Here is a 16,943-nt window from a genome sequence, read left to right on the forward strand (position 1 = left end):
ATGGCTTGATGAGCAATGTGTAGATCTGTGCCCAGGATCCGACCTGCCAACCTTGGGCCACCAAAGTAGAGTGCTTGAACTCAACCACTACTCCACCGGGCTGGCCCCTGATTCTATTCTTTTAGAGTATCTCTGGTCTGTTTCTTCAGTCATTAAATTTCTATAATCATTGTTGCTTCTTCCTCAGTTAAAAATAAATTCTGAATCCTGTAATCCTGTATTGACTATCCAGAAATCAGGGGAGGGTAGTGAAGACAGTTAAAAGATTACAATTCAGGACCTAGGCAAGACATTAAAATGGAACAGCAAATATATTCTGAGAATGACAGTGATGCTTTTCCAACCTATGAAGACTGTAAATTCAGGAGATAGTGACCAGCAAAGCTCCATTTTCCATGTAACACTGAGCCAGAGGAAATGTTAGTGAGCTACCACGAGGAACTTAACTTAGTTACAAATATGCACCTTCCATTTTGGAAGGAAATGAAACACAGCAAGGTGCTACAGAGGAACTGTTGTGAATTCTTTGTTCCTTAGGACCCTTAAAAGCCATACAGATAATCTGGGTGAAAGAGTTATGAGAGCAGGCAAGAGGATGTAGCTACCTTCCAAAAGACCTTCTTTTCTCATCTCGGAAAATATCTCTGAGGAAGACTGGATGTCTTCATCAGAATAGCTTCACCTAAACTGAATTTAATTAAGAGAGATCATTAAGTTTTGTGTCTTTGGCTGAAAAATGCTAATACATAGCACTTGAAAAGAGATTTCTAAAGAGAAAGATGAAATTGCTTTGGATTATGTATTATTTCAGGTTTCCCAACTAAACCTGTTGGGAGGAGTAAACTGGCTTTGGGATGTATGAAGGAGGAAGGACGATGGAGGTCTTCCTCTTACCTCAGTTCAGAATAGCTTGATTCGGGGTAGACAGCAACTGTGTTTGAGAGGATTATAGACTTGAGACTATCAAGGGAAAGGAAGTACCTGAGACGATGTTGGTCCAGCCCTCATTTAACAGATGAGGAGACTACTCCCAGCAACATGAAATGAGGTGGCTAGGGGCACACGGTTGCCTAGAGGTGACTGAGATAGCCACCCAGGTTTTATAAGGCTAGACCAATGTATCGCTGCCACCGTGGGTTCCTAGAAGGGACAAGCCAAAAGACTGCAGAGCACCAACTATTCATCAAGAGTGGTGCTTAGAGAAATGGTTTAGTGTCTTACCGGGTTAGCTTGCACTATGTCCTCATGCTACCTAGCAGTGTCAGCCTGTCACTCACATGCCTCTTTCTCTGCCAGGTCCACTGCAACAACATGTTTGCTAAAGGTGTGAAGATCTTTAAGGAGGTACAGTGCTACTTCCGCTCTGAAGCCAATGAGTGGGAACCTAATGCCGTCTCCTTTCCCCTTGTCCTGGATGACGTCAACCCCAGTGCTCGGTTCGTCACAGTGCCTCTCCATCACCGCATGGCCAGTGCCATCAAGTGCCAATACCATTTTGCTGACACCTGGATGATGTTCAGTGAGATCACCTTCCAATCAGGTTGGGAGCTCAGGGGCCCCTTAGGGAAGTGGGAGCAGGGTGGTGAAGGAGGCAGGCATGTGTCTGGAGCTTCTCATGGGCAGATCTCTGGGAGGAGGAGGGTTGTACAGGTGGCTCCTCATTGGTGGATACAGAGAATCTTTTGTGCAACTAGTTTTAATTGTGGAAGGGCAGAGATGAGATGGAAGTGGAGAGAATATTTACTGGGCTCCCACCTATTTGTCTAAAAGAGTTGTAAGATGAAGGATTTAAAATAATAAGAGTACAATGTGTTAAAAACTTTATATAAATTAAGTCAGTTAAGGGGAAGCACACGTAAGCAGCATTAAAATATTTAAAGGAAAATTTCTAAATAAATAATATTTATTGATAGCCTCTATCCTCTGTCATCCTGTAGCCTGGAGGTTATATCTACAGGCTAATTTGATTCAAGTCCAATATTTATTTTTGTCCAGGATTTTTCATAGGTAGTGCTGTGTACTTGATGTTGAACCTCATCGCTGGGATGCAGTGTTAGATTCTCTGACTTTTAGTGATGCTGAGATTGATCTCTGGGCTCAGGTGATTACCTCTTCAGAAGAAAGTTCCCCATAAACTTCTACCTTAGGTTCTACCTTCCACTGATGACCACTGCTTGAATTATTTATTTCATTGGGGATTGTTAAAAGGTGATTTTCTAATTCTTTTATTCCTTCTGCACTTATTAGCTCAATTTCTTTTCTTTCTTTTTTTTTTTTTTGTGAGGAAGATCAGCCTTGTGCTAACATCTGCCAATCCTCCTCTTTTTTTGCTGAGGCAGACTGGCCCTGGGCTAACATCGGTGCCCATCTTCCTCCACTTTATATGGGGCACCGCCACAGCATGGCTTGCCAAGCAGTGCATTGGTGCGAGCCCGGGATCCGAACCAGTGAACCCCGGGCCGCCACAGCAGAGCGCGTGCACTTAACCACTTGCGCCACCGAGCTGGCCCCTGAATTTCTTCTGAATAGAAGAACTATTCCTTGTGCACTTGTTTACCCTGAGATAACAGTTCACATTAGAAGGGCAGGATTACATGATTAATTTTTTTCTCTTCATCAATTTCGAGTAATGAGTTGATGCCCTAGCAACGTTTAATGGTGTCTACTGAGTTTTGTTTTTCATCCTTGTCTTTTTATTTTCAGTATCATTATACATTCATTGCTTTTCATAAATTCAATATGTTTAATCAGTTGCAATTATTATTCTTTTTGATGCTCAAATTATTCTATGTTTGACCAGAGCACACACCTTTAAGCTTGCTATGTGTTCTTTGGATTGGACCCTATGTGCCTTTATAACTATCTTGTTTTCTGAAATAATGAGATGCCCCAAGCTCATTTTGAACATTTACTGCCCTAGATGTGAAATCAACCATTTTCTCAAACACTCTTGGTTCCTTCGAGTGGAAAATGGTATTTAGAGACCACAAACTGGGTAATAGGGACTGTGCCTAGTCTTGAAAAGTTAAAAGGCATTTAGGACATTGTCTGTACCATCACAATTTAGATGCGGGTACAAAACCTATATGATGATTTTTCAAAAGATGCTCAAAGTGGTACCAACAATAAGTGGTCAGAAGGAGAGAGGCCACTAGAGGGTGGATTTGTAATGGACATTGTCAAAGGAGTGAGACTTGTACTGAGCCTGGAAGAAAAGTATATATAGGCAAAAGATAACAGAAGAGAAAAGGAAAGACTAATTTAAAGATAAACCAGAAGACCCCATACTTCCTGATTTGATTTTTAAAAGAAGAAAATTTCGAGAGAGTTTGCTCATTAAGATGTACTGATATGGGCCGGCCCCATGGTGCAGTGATTAAGTGCGTGTGCTCTGCTGCTGGCAGCCCAGGGTTTGGATCCCAGGCGTGCACCAACGCACCGCTTGTCAGGCAGTGCTGTGGTGGCGTCCCATATAAAGTAGAGGAAGATGGACACAGATGTTAGCCCAGGGCCAATCTTCCTCAGCAAAAAGAGGAGGATTGGCATGGGTATTAGCTCAGGGCTGATCTTCCTCACAAACACACAAAAAAACGATGTACTGATAAAAATATAGAGCATATGTTTAGAAAAACAGGTTTGGTGCCTCAATGCCTTCTGTTATAAAGATTTAATCTAAAAGTAAATGATTATTTTATGTGAAGTTTTCATTAAGAGCAGAAATTTAGATGTTCAAAGGCAGTGTCACTTACACTGTAAGTGTTAACTGGGGAACGATAGATTTCCATGCATTCTCAATGATTATCTCAGCAGAGTAATTGGTACATTTATCTTATTATAGCTAATTATAGCTTTGGATTATAGTTTTTGACTCCTGGGATCTCTTGAGCTTTAAATCCAATGTCATAATAATATTAGTTTTCAATGGAGCCTGAGGACCCAATTCAGAAAATACCTGAATATATGTAGATGCCAAATGCCTCCCTATTTGTATAATAATGCTAGGAGGAAGAAAAATTAGGATTTTTGGAGAGAATGTCTCTTAGGAGGGAAATACATATTCTAATTCTTGATTAGACAAGTCAGAGGGAATAATTACTTGCCAACATCAATCTGGCAAATACACTCTTGAGATCAAGTCTTAGAAGCTGCAACATCACAGTAAAGGATGCTCTGATATCAATAATCTATCTGTAAGGATGAAGACTTAGTTTATAAATTAAAGGGCGAGAGCAATGAAGCATAGTGAAAACCCTTCAATAAACAATTCAGTTTCCTTGAAGGAAAGAGCCTCTTAGCACTATGTCTGTTTCATGCCCACTTACACACGGTATTCTGTCTACATTTTGCTGAATTTGAGTCTCACTTCCCATGCATGCTTTATGATAATATGTGGTCACACTCCTCTCAACCACTGTTTCTTAAACTTTTTGTACCATGACACCTAGTATGTAAAAGTTTAAACAAAAATTTTACAACAAAGTTGCCCATACTATGTAGATGAATGGTGGTATTTTTTATTTACTATATTACATGATTTCATTTTTAAGAAAGGCTGGTGGCAACCCACTAAATTGATTTCACAATGTGCTAGGTCACACTCTGCCTTCAGAAAAACCGCTACTTAGCTGTCTTCTCCCCAGCTCTGACTTCCCGTTGTTTTGTAACAGATGCTGCGATGTACAACAACTCTGGAGCCCTGCCCACCTTACCTGTGGCACCTACAACCTATGGTATGTGTGAGTCCTAGTTATAACAATCTCCTGGCGGATGAAGAAGGGTGGAGACGTGCAAAGGCCTGACTGTCTGTGTAGGAGCCTTGATACCAGGTGGCTCTGGATAAAGAGTAGCCCTGGAAAGACAGGACAGCTCACCTCCAATGTTATGGGCCTAACCTTACTCTCTTCACCGCTGGTTTATGTGATTCTTCAGCTCAGGCAGAGTCTGGAGTTGTTCCAATTGATCCATGAAAGTTTGGGAAGCTTGAGGCAGGAACAGGGAAAGGGACATTTCTAGGTAAGAGCCGTAGTGGGGATCTCAATGAATGGGTGGAAGTCTATGAAATAAAATGCTAGTCTCTCCAACTGGAGATATTTATGCAAAAGTGTATCCACATATGAGTGAAATCATACGGTGTTTGTCTTTCTCTGTCTGTCTTATTTCGCTTAGCATAATACCCTCAAGGTCCATCCGTGTTGTCGCAAATGGCATGATTTTGTCTTTTTTTATGGCTGAGTAGTATTCCATTGTGTGTGTGTGTGTGTGTGTATATATATATATATATATACACACACATATATATATATATATATATATATATATATATATATATATATACACACACCACATCTTCTTTATTCATTCTTCCATGGATGGGCACTTGGGTTGCTTCCGCATCTTGGCTATTGTGTACACCTGAAATTTGCACCATATTGTAAGCCAATATGACCTCAATAAAATAATGAAGAAAAAGAGTATATCCATTGCTTCAGACAGTCACTGGCCGTATGAGGCAGCAATCCAGGAAACATGTGTGATCAAGTGTCTACAAAGAGGACTCTCAGTGAACTTGAACGTGTCTCAAAGAAGACAAATTGTGAAACTGCTTTTCCACCTGCTTTTCATGAGGTGTGATTAGGGGCCAGTAGACCCAGGCTGTGACAATAAAGGAACAAAATTTTGGAAGAATGGAAAACCTCTCCGTTATCCAGTGTGATACGTGAGGAGGAGGCTGCTGTCCCATGGAGGAGGTCTGTAGGATAAAGGAGCAAAGTAGTACAGAAGTAGCAAGACCAAGAACAAGCAGCAGTGTTCAGGTGGCATTTTGTGGAATTATCCTGAGGGGGAAGGTTCTACTTCCCTGTATCTAGTCCACTCTCCTAGACTTTTCCTTGCCCCAGGAGATGATAATATTCTCCATCTTTTTCTTCCTGGTCACAGATCCAATGCTTAAAGTCGATGACAGCAACACTCGGATCCTGATTGGCTGTTTGGTGGCCATCATCTTCATCCTTCTGGCCATCATTGTCATCATTCTCTGGAGGCAGTTTTGGCAGAAAATGCTGGAGAAGGTGAGGAGATGCAGAACAATCATGGTTAGGAAGCTGCTCTGCCCTTTTCTAAGCCACGGTTACCCCAGGAGTAATAGGCAAATTATGAGAATTTATAAATGGTTAGAGAGTTAACTGAGGCTGCCAAGAAGCACAGGAATGGAGAAGTTTGTTGCTGAAAGGAGTCAGAAAAGAATAAGCTAAGTCCATTTTCTTGTTTTTAGAATGGAACCTCCCTAGAAAGATGAGCAAATTCTTCCAGTACACTGAATTTCAGCTCAGGCATCTCCTTTGAAGATTCGGATTCACTGAGTTTGGGAGAGCGTGCAGATATCTGTATTTAAAAAAAAATTGACAAGTGATTCTGATGCACTAAAATTTCTGATAAAGCTGTTCCTTCTCTTCTTTTTCTGTTTGCTTGTTTGTTTTGAGCGTGTGTGTGTAGAAAAACAGCTAACCTCATTAATATTCAAGCCACGTTTCTCAGAATTCTATTTCTACTTCTTTGTGTATTGAAAGCTGTGACTATGCATGCCTCTGAGTGCCTCCTCAGATTCTTTTTGTCCAGCCCAAATTATCTGAATAATTTTTATTACAGTTGTCTAACACTTTACAGTCTACAAAGTCTTTTTTTCCTGTGTATCATTTTACTTGAACCTCATTGAATAATAGTGAGTTGGGCATAGTAGTTATATTTGAACTGTTTTTTTGATGAGAAAATGTGATGTGCTTCAAGGTCATACAACTAATATACTGTTTTCTATGCTCGTTCCAATTGTCAGCCTTGAAGTATGTTGGCTTCTTTTTTTTCCAAAATATATGCATTCTGTCAAAGATGGTATATCTATGACTTTTCTTGGTTTCTTAGGCCAAATAGCAGCTCTTTGGGCACTGCTACTAAGAGTCTGGTGCTCTTGGGGTCTGTTGATGATTGTTTCTACCTTTGGCCATGGAACCCTTCCCTGGTCAATGAGTTCAAATAGATGTGGACTGTGAGAGGTCATAGAAGCTCTGAGCTGTGAACTGCCTATCGAGGGCAGGGAACAGGAGGGAGGGTATAGCCTGATTGATCTCCTCTCTCAGGAGTATGTACTAGAAGAGGGGAAAGGACACCATGAGAATGGACTTGAATCTCCAGAACTCTTTGGATGTAGGAAAGGAGAGAAGGGGCTCAAGTCAGAGAAGTGAGGGGAACGACCCAGACAAGTAGCCTGCAATTCCTTCTGACCTATTCCACATTCAGTGGAGATGGTTGAAGTTTATTTTAAGGTTTTTAGGCAGGAATATTTCACAGAAGAGAGGATCTTGTTGCTTTGCACAAGGACCTTATCATCAGTCTGAAAATGCTTTACCTAATATAAAGCTTTCAATCCATTAATAGTGGCTGAAGACTGAAATGCAGAATCCACAGAGAGCTTACCCACTGGCATGATGAGGTGATATCAAAACCTTTCTTCTTTTGTGTTTTATCAAAACCTTTCCAGAATGCTGGAACACACTGGGTATCTAAATTCCAAGGTGAGGAGTAGCAAAGAGTGGTAGTGGTAGACGCTGGTGGACTGCAGGTTCATTGGACACCTTCAAGCTGGTGTATGTCCTTATTAAATAGTCTGTTATGACTGCATTTTAGTTGAGGGGGGAGGGTCTGTGTTCTCTACTCTATGAGCTATTTTTCTCTTTGAGCCAGAATTTACCACACTTCTCCGGGTCTTTCTTCTGGGTCCCATTGGAATATATTCAGGCGCTGGAGAGGAATGTTCGATTGGAGACTCTCCAGGTAAAAGAGAAAGCAAAACTTTTGCCCTTGAGTGTTTAACTTGGTTCTTCAATAAATTCTTTCCACACCTCTACATCCTGAGTAAGATAACTCAAGATGCTCTGAAATGACAGAAGGTTTCTTCCTGGGGACATAAACTTTTGTGGAAAACCCTTAAAAGCATATGCATAAATCTCTAGAAACATTACTCCAAATAGCTTTAGACTATAGCTTTATTTGTAGGATACTTCTGATGGTGTCCTCAGCATTCTTTTTTTGAGAAATTCAACCTGTATTTATTGAGTATCTGCTCTGTGCTGGGCTCCATCCTGAGTATTGGGGATGTTACTGTAACAAAGAATCTTTTAGTCTAGAAGATGAGGCAGACATCTAAGTTTCTTCACTGAGCATTCAAAGTGTATTTCTTGGAGTGGAGCATTTTATATGTTTAAATCCAAATAGTCATATATATTCAGATTCTGGAATTTTCCTTTTGAAGGCAGGCAGGTCACATTAGACAAGATGCCAAAACAATCAGTTGTTTTATTCTTCTTATTCCTGTATTAGATGTAATTCGCCTCAATATCCCCAGACATATAGGGCTTTCCTTTCCCCTTTTGTAGCCATTTTATTTTTGGTTAGTAAAACTGCAGGGTTGAGGGGTATCATGCTAACCTACAGTGCCAAAGTGATCAGTAATAAATCAGTAATTTATGTCTACACAAAATCAAAGCAGTTAAAGGATAAGTCAGAAAAATCCATTATTTAATAGAACATTGAAAACTCCGTAAGATTGAGAAGTTCTTTGACTGGCTCCTAAGAGGTTCTTATAATGTCATGGAAATAATGCTTATAAGAACTTCAACGAAAGTTAATGAACGTTGGCAGTGCAGAAATTTAGAGGTCAAATTCTGTGTTGAAGAAACGAAAGATTATGCTAAGTTTCTACAACATAGGCATTTGTAGAACCAGACTGCATCCCTGTCACCTGCAGTGCTTCTGGAGTTTGAGTATTAAAGAGTTAACTCATCTGAGTGGAAGAGCTGGGTTTAAGAAGAAGAGGACATGATGATCCCCTTTGCACCAACATGCCTTTCTCCCTGTCCTTCTCCTTCAGGCTTCCCGGAGGATGCTGGATGATGAAATGACAGTCAGCCTTTCCCTGCCAAGCGAGTCCAGCATGTTCAACAATAACCGCTCCTCATCGCCAAGTGAGCAGGAGTCCAACTCCACTTATGATCGCATCTTTCCCCTTCGCCCTGACTACCAGGAGCCGTCCAGGCTGATACGAAAACTCCCAGAATTTGCTCCAGGGGAGGAAGAGTCAGGTGAGGATGAAATAGTGGGCAGGGAATCGAGGGAGAAGCTTTGCTAAGTATTGTGAAGATGTGACACTATTGCTCCTACTCAACCAAATCTGGCTTTAGTCTAGAGAAGTCCACATTCTCCTGAGAAGTTCACACTCCCTTTCTAGATTTGGTCTGCTGCTGCTCAGAGCCTAATATGAGCACTTCTCCTTTGCTAATAAACATAGCAGATGTTTGGAGGGACCCACAGGGGGAAGAGGAAGAAAATAAATAAGAGGTGTTACTAAGGTGTTAACACTGGAAGAACCTAAACCGGTCAACTAGTTCAGTCTCCTCATTTTATGTAGGAGCAAAGTGAGAAGGCCAAGATAAAGTGCTCACCCAATACTAATGATCATTAGGGGTAAATTCAGGGCTAGAATTTCACTTGGAGAAAAAATAAATAAATGAAGCTAAAGACATCCTGGGATTCCAAGTTTCTTAGCCATCTGGATAATTGAGTTATCTCATTTTTGTTGATTTCTCTTTGGTGAAAATTTATTAGAATAACACAAGGTTTTATTATGAAAGTAGATATTTCTTTCCTTTTCCATGAAAACATTGCTTTGATAAAACAGTGCCAGTTGATTCGCATCCCAATGTTTTTAACAAGTGCAGCAGAGTGACATCAGAAGGGACGCTTGGGTGATCACTGAGGCTCAGAGCAGCTTTTCCATAAGGTCAGCAACCAAAGTGACCCAAGTCAGTAGAAGAGGACTTGTGGTGTTCAGGAGAGAGCTGGATGGAGAAGTAGATAGGGCTAAATATGAAAGCAGAGGCTTTTCAAGGAGTCTTTCCGAAAGAAGAAAGGAAACTAACACGCATTCATCACTCAGTGGATAGCAGACATCGAAAGAGCTCATTGAACTCAGGGAATTTTACAGAGACAGCAAGAAAAAAATATATAAACTGATTTATTTCCTAGGCTGAACTGAAGTAATTTACCTATTTTCTGAAGTCTAAAACATCCCCGTCGCCTCATATTTTAATGTTTTTTTTAAGTTAGGATGTGTCTTAAACTAGATCATATAAAGTTAATCAGAAAGTTCTTTAATCCCTAAAATGAATTATTAAATCTGTGAAGGTATCTTAAAATTAAGAAAATATGCTATTAAATCTTCAACTTTTAATACTCCCACTCCTATATATCATGAACCTTCCTATAGCTTCACCAAAATTCCACAAGATTAGCCAAGGAGGTTGTTAGTGACCATGTAATATGAGGAGAATAACAAGAGATAAAATGATGCTCTGTATTCTGAAGGCCACAAGAGTCTCTAGAGGAGCCGTTCTCTAAATAAGAATGTCGTGGAGTAGATTAGGCTGTCTTAGTGGCATGTCCTAGCCCTCCTCTCAGATTTTCTTCCTTGGAGAGATCTCCAAAGATGCCCCTTGGAATGAGACTCATTGCCACTGTCTTCCCAGGCTGCAGCGGCATTGTGAAGCCGGTCCAGCCCAATGGGCCTGAGGGGGTGCCCCACTATGCAGAGGCTGACATTGTGAACCTCCAGGGCGTGACTGGAGGCAACACCTACTCAGTGCCTGCTGTTACCATGGACCTGCTCTCAGGAAAAGACGTGGCTGTGGAAGAGTTCCCCAGGAAACTCTTAACTTTCAAGGAGAAGCTGGGAGAAGGCCAGTTCGGGGAGGTGAGTTGAATCTTTGAGTGGTCCCTCCTCTTCTTGGTAGCTTAAAGGTAGTGATTGAATAAAACCAATTGGTAGAGTGAAGTTTCCCTTCCAAAGTGGATTCACAGCTGAATGTCTCCACCAGTTATCTTTCCTTGCATTATCCTCCAGAAGACTAGCATTGGGTCAACCTCATCTTTGTCAAATAGCTGTGGAATTCCTGGGTCTTCTGATCTTTGTATAGGAGTTTTTAAAGCAGGCAAAGTCTCTAGACTTCAGATACCCTGAAAAATATTCAGTATTTTCAAAAATTTTTACAACAGGTTACAGAGGGTGGAGACCCATAAGATGTGATCATCTTTTATAAACTGTCCAAGAACACCCTGCTACTTGATAGCCACTTTGTTTTTCTCCTTTTAATGGGAGTTGTGTGTAAAATGGTCAAAAACAACCTCCCCCCTGCCTTTGGTCCCAGAATCAGCCACTAGGGAATGAATCACCAACTACGATAAGGAGGAACACTCTTCCCAATTGCCCTCAGAATGATGCATGTAATGTTTGACTTTTCACTCTTACGTCAGTCACATGAACCTTCTGAGAACTCAAAGCAATGATTTAAGTGGCAACAGGAGTTCTTCAACACTGCCATCTACACTCCAAGTGTGACACTTGGTTTCAGAAGAATGTGCTATTGGTTTTCTGTGTCGGTGGCATGCTTTACCCTTGGGTAGGTTTGGTGCTGGTGCAGATTGAAGGGTCCATGGCATCTGTTGTGGTGTTATATGTACTCCTTCTGTCCCCTGGGTTGAAAACACAGGCTTGTTCTACTGTTCTAATACATAGGGGTTCCTTATAAGGCTAATCTCATACTAAGGGATTACCTTAGAGAGGAAATTGCCTTGTGTTTGTATGATCCAGTAACTAAACTTTCTTGAATCAGAGTTCAAGCATTTATACCAAATGGCATTTTATAGTGGGTAATAAAATACTGTAATAAAATACTATGTTATAGATTCATTCATTCACATATTTAATGTTCCAGTCAATGTATATTTCTTTTATAAAGCAGTAACATATCATATCAGCTGGGTACTTTACCATTGTTTTTAATCAATTATTTGAATCAAAGATATGTTACACATATCTTCTTATTGGTCTTTTGATTATTTTGCTTGAGTTGTAAGAGTTAGTTTATCTCCAGGAAATGCCCAGCAAGAGTACTGAGACATCTTCAGGAGAAATGATGATGCTGAGACTAGATGACTTTTGTCTAGGTTCATCTCTGTGAAGTGGAGGGAATGGAAAAATTCAAAGACAAAGATTTTGCCCTAGATGTCAGTGCCAACCAGCCTGTCCTGGTGGCTGTGAAAATGCTCCGAGCAGATGCCAACAAGAATGCCAGGTCTGTGGTCTGCATTTTGAATTTTCCTTTATGTATTTCATCTTCAGGATCAGGAACACTCCTGAAAAATTTGAACAATTTTTTCTTTTGAGATGGGAAGGTCTTAGAGCTGCCTCACGTTTCTATTGTTCGGCTTTATTTTGCTGATGGGTCAGCAGTCCTTACCTTTGTTCTCCATCTCTCTCAAACACAAATATACATTTTCCATTGTATTTGCTGCATATTTACTTCCTAACTCCCTTTGCACAGCATTGTACTTTTCAACATACACAACAGTCGGAACATGTACTTCTTCAATCATTATACACAGACATACTCCTGAATGTCATTACCTCCTCTTGGTAAACTTGAAAATCACGCACATCTTTCTTGCTAAGCCTCTTCCATTCTCCTTTTTTTCGCATCTCTATTTACTTTCTCATCCCTTTTTTTCTCTTTTATGCTCCTTTTCTTCTGTGTCCAGCAACCCCCAAAATGAGAAGCTACCTCTACTCGGAAAAGTACCCATGGACCTCAAACAAAAGGATCCACAGTCCTTTAGCAGTTTTTCAAACTGGCTAATAATCTCTTGGATCCTTTACTACATAAATTGCAGTTTCCAGCCATACTTCGTTGTCTGACAGCCTTTCCATTACAGTAATGGTGAGTTAATCCTCACCCAGAGAGGCATGCTGATTGAAAGCTGGTTGTATGTGTCTCAGAGAAATCTGCACATCTGGGTAACATATGCATTTTCCCATTTGTGTTGGCTTGATTTGTCTCACTGATATTCAAAGTGAGAGAAATTTTATTATCCTTATTCCCCAAATATCATAAATTCCAAGAATGGTGATAAGGTTCCATTAAAAGTCTTGCAATTGACAGGATGTAGAATGAAGAAGAAAGAAAGGTGAGGGAACAGAATTGTGGAGGTCTTGGAATTTTAACTGAGAATTTTAATCTTAAGGATATTAGGATGAATAAAAAGTGACATCCTCTGGGTCCCTAGAGAGATGGAGTATTCCTACCATTAATCTTAACTCATGAGTGGATAAAGTGGCAAGCAGAGGGAAGAACCATATGATATGAGAAAGCCTTTACCCATTGTTTTGGTTGGTGAGGTTTGGTGTCCCTCCACCTGTGCCCACTCCAATTTAGCAATGATGGGTGGCCTAGACTCTGGGCCCTCCCAAGACGTGGAAACCTCTGGTTTGGGTAGAAGGGAGAATGAAAGAGGGGAGGTGTTGCATGGGACTACGTGGAATTCCAGGGTTTTATATTGACCTGGTATGACTCCCAGTCCAGGATTCCTAGACAGCTCACAGGAGACTTAAAACTGATCTGCTCCAACGGTTTTGAGAATGTGGGCTAGTGGTCTCACTAACTCAAATATTGCTACTGGGAAGGTTATAGCCCACTTTGTGATTCAAGGGTGGCTGTCACCATGTACTCAAACAGGTATTAGTCTTGGCCAACTGAGTACCTCTTTTGAAATAATCCCACATCGTCACCATGACCTTTAAACAGCTCTGTTTTGAGCAAACTACTAAATGTGTGTTGCAACTGACTGCTATTGCACCCTGTTTTAAGAGAAGCCAGTATGAGAAAATAAATAATTATAAGATAAATCAGAGGGTGATTATTCACTTTATAAAAAGTGTCTTCACTTTATTAACAGAATGACTCCATGGCTTTTTAAAAAGTTAAATACCCTAGTGCATTCAAGATATGATTTCCAGTGAAAAGTTTCATTATGCAGAGTAGTGTTTAGTAGCATATATTTGATTCAGCAAATATTAATCATTTTCGATGTGGCATGTCTTTTGTGGGATACTAGGGATACTAGGGACAAATTCACAAATGTGAATAAGTCATGGTTCATGTTCTCAGAAAGATTACTGTTGAGTAAGGGTGCATCATATTCCAGGATGAGTAGAATGAGACAGTTTCTAGGTGCCAATTCTCTGCCCTTTCAAAGGTTATCCAAAGGGAAACAAGACTTGGTGTCACGGATAGGACTAGATTTTGCTGTGTCTTCTTCCTCCTCTTGCTTCTAACTCTGGCAACCTCTGGGTTTATCTATGTCCGTGTCCTCCAAAGGAATGATTTTCTTAAGGAGATAAAGATCATGTCCCGGCTCAAGGATGCAAACATCATCCGTCTTCTAGCTGTGTGCATCACTGATGATCCTCTCTGCATGATCACTGAGTACATGGAGAATGGAGATCTCAATCAGTTTCTTTCCCGCCATGAGCCCCCCGATTCTTCCTCCAGCAACGTACCCACAGTCAGGTAAATAAGCCAGGTCTTCCGTCTCTTCCCTGTGTGCATGAGACTAACATGGGATGTGAAGATGGGCAGCAGTGAGCCTTAAAGTTCATCAATGTTCTGGGATGGCCGGGGAGGTTAGTGTGCAGGGAATAATGGAGTGACTGCACTTTGAGGGAAAACAAAGAGATACATGAAGAATAGAGATGAGATGTTGAGTACCCAGTTCGTTGGTACCAACTTTAGAATGTGTACCTGTCACGGCTTCCTTTTTCCATAGGCTACTTTCTCTCTTGTTTTATATTTCCTCAGTTATGCCAACCTGAAGTTTATGGCTACCCAGATTGCCTCTGGCATGAAGTACCTTTCCTCTCTTAATTTTGTCCACCGAGACCTGGCCACACGAAACTGCTTAGTCGGTAAGAACTATACCATCAAGATAGCTGACTTTGGAATGAGCAGAAACCTGTACAGTGGTGACTACTACCGGATCCAGGGCCGGGCAGTGCTCCCTATCCGCTGGATGTCTTGGGAGAGCATCTTGCTGGTGAGTTCCCAGCATTTGTAAGCCCTACCCTAGCAGCTGACATGTAGGTAGGCGTGCCTGGCATGTAGGGACAAATCTGAGACAGCAGGAGGCAAACAATAGACTTCGATATTTTCTTTGACTTGAAATGATTTTCTTCGTGTGCTAATAATTATTATTTTTTAACATTTGCCTATTTCTGCTGATAAAATGTAACATGCTTGCTATAGACAATTTGGGAAAAAAAGTTAAAAGTATACCCATAATGATAAGGGATTTAGTATCATTTTTTTTCTCTTTACTCTTTCTACCTACTGATTGGTCCTAATTAATTTAGGGTATTAAAGAACTTATCATTTAAAGAAATGTTTTGGCATTCCTTGTCCTGGGTAGAGGAAGGGAGATAACTCCAGATTATGAAAATCTAATCTGCTCTTGTTGTGCACAAGTTATTCTGATTTTCTCTTATTTTCCTTACTTCAACAGGGCAAATTCACTACAGCAAGTGATGTGTGGGCCTTTGGGGTGACTCTGTGGGAGACTTTCACCTTTTGCCAGGAGCAGCCCTATTCCCAGCTGTCAGATGAACAGGTCATTGAGAATACTGGAGAGTTCTTCCGAGACCAAGGGAGGCAGGTGAGGACTGTTGGGGAAGGATGGATGTGGACTTGGGTACTTTTGAAGGAGAGAGAAAGGAAAGTCCTGACCTAGCAGGGTAGGCCTGAGCTGGATGATGGGTTACCTGGGAGATAGTCTTTTGTTGCTAATTATCCAGATCATGTGAAAGACCAAGGTCCTCCCCAGGCATCATAGACTCCGCTTCATCCGTGTGTCAACCCATTGATCATTGGAGGGTATGAGGGGGTCACATCACAGATACCTAATCAAAGATACCAGGAAATAAAATCCTATCTCTCATGTTTGATCCATTTCTTAATCTAGACTGTGTTGGTTGTCCTTTTGGTTGAAAAAAATAAGAACAAAAATGTAAGTGTAAAAGTGAATAAGAGTTTTATTAGCATTAGTTAAAAATTTAGCAATGTTTCTAGACTTATATGCCCAGAGATGATCAGGTCCAGCTGTTGTGGCCCCTCGGGGCTCAGGAAAAGCTCAGTTTCTAAGAAGACAAAGGTACTAATTCCTAGCTAAGACACTGTAAGATTTCTTTGGTTGGCTCAGTTTTTAAAGTTCCTTTGAGATGTGGGATTTAAAGCTTGCTGATTGGCTGGAGCACTGAACCTCTGCAGAGTGGCCTGGCTGCAGCACACCCTGGGAGTGGGGCATCTCAAGCAGGAAAATGATAACAGCTGGGGAGAGGGCAAAGACTCTTGCAGAAAGTAAAAAGTGGATCTTCTGTGGCTTAAATAGATCCAAGCAAGCAAAAGATAAAGGAATGACAAGAGATAATGCAATATGCAGGTTGAAAATAAGAGAGAAACGTTCTGGAATTGAATTTTATCTTGACATTCTGTAGATATTTTGGTATCAAGGGATCTAAATTATACATCTTGGTTGTGAGGTAATTGCTTTCTTACCATGGCAAAGGGCACATTTACTCCCGTGTGCGTGAGATAAGTGAGTGGACCAAGGAAAGATGTTGTTTTTCCTCCTGGACTAATACATCACGGTCACCAGGTAGACCTATTGGAAGTCCCATGGCCAATTGACACTGAGGCTTGGAAGTCTATAACAATAATTTCAGTAATTAAAAAATGTATTTGACATTTTTGTTTTCAATTTATCTTTATAAAGTGTGAAGAATTCCCAGAGAGTACTTTTCTTGAAAGCTCATGGTCTAAACGGAATTAATTAAAAATCAAATACAGTTTTAAAAGTTTATTTTGTTTAATATTACGAAAGGTAATAAAATTCTACAAATGTGATAAGAATTATTATGAAATATAACTTCCATTATTTGCCGAGTTTATATGATTTTGAAAAGGGCAGCCCTAAGAATTTAAATTATTTATTATTTCAATTTTATTAACATC

At 40.6% G+C, this 16,943-nt stretch overlaps 1 protein-coding gene across 1 annotated transcript in view; it reads left to right on the forward strand.

Moving 5' to 3' along the window:
- The window catches only part of DDR2 (discoidin domain receptor tyrosine kinase 2), a 152,205-nt gene that overhangs the window by 125,372 nt on the left and 9,890 nt on the right, over positions 1–16,943 (forward strand). The window contains exons 9-17 of the mRNA XM_058539706.1: positions 1,297–1,540; positions 4,668–4,730; positions 5,938–6,068; positions 8,921–9,131; positions 10,575–10,798; positions 12,052–12,179; positions 14,259–14,450; positions 14,739–14,973; positions 15,439–15,588. Coding sequence (XP_058395689.1) covers positions 1,297–1,540; positions 4,668–4,730; positions 5,938–6,068; positions 8,921–9,131; positions 10,575–10,798; positions 12,052–12,179; positions 14,259–14,450; positions 14,739–14,973; positions 15,439–15,588 — 1,578 coding nt within the window. The remainder of the gene's footprint in view (positions 1–1,296; positions 1,541–4,667; positions 4,731–5,937; positions 6,069–8,920; positions 9,132–10,574; positions 10,799–12,051; positions 12,180–14,258; positions 14,451–14,738; positions 14,974–15,438; positions 15,589–16,943) is intronic.

The sequence above is a fragment of the Diceros bicornis genome, chromosome 4 (genome assembly GCF_020826845.1).
Source record: "Diceros bicornis minor isolate mBicDic1 chromosome 4, mDicBic1.mat.cur, whole genome shotgun sequence".
Classification (NCBI taxonomy): Eukaryota; Metazoa; Chordata; class Mammalia; order Perissodactyla; family Rhinocerotidae; genus Diceros; species Diceros bicornis.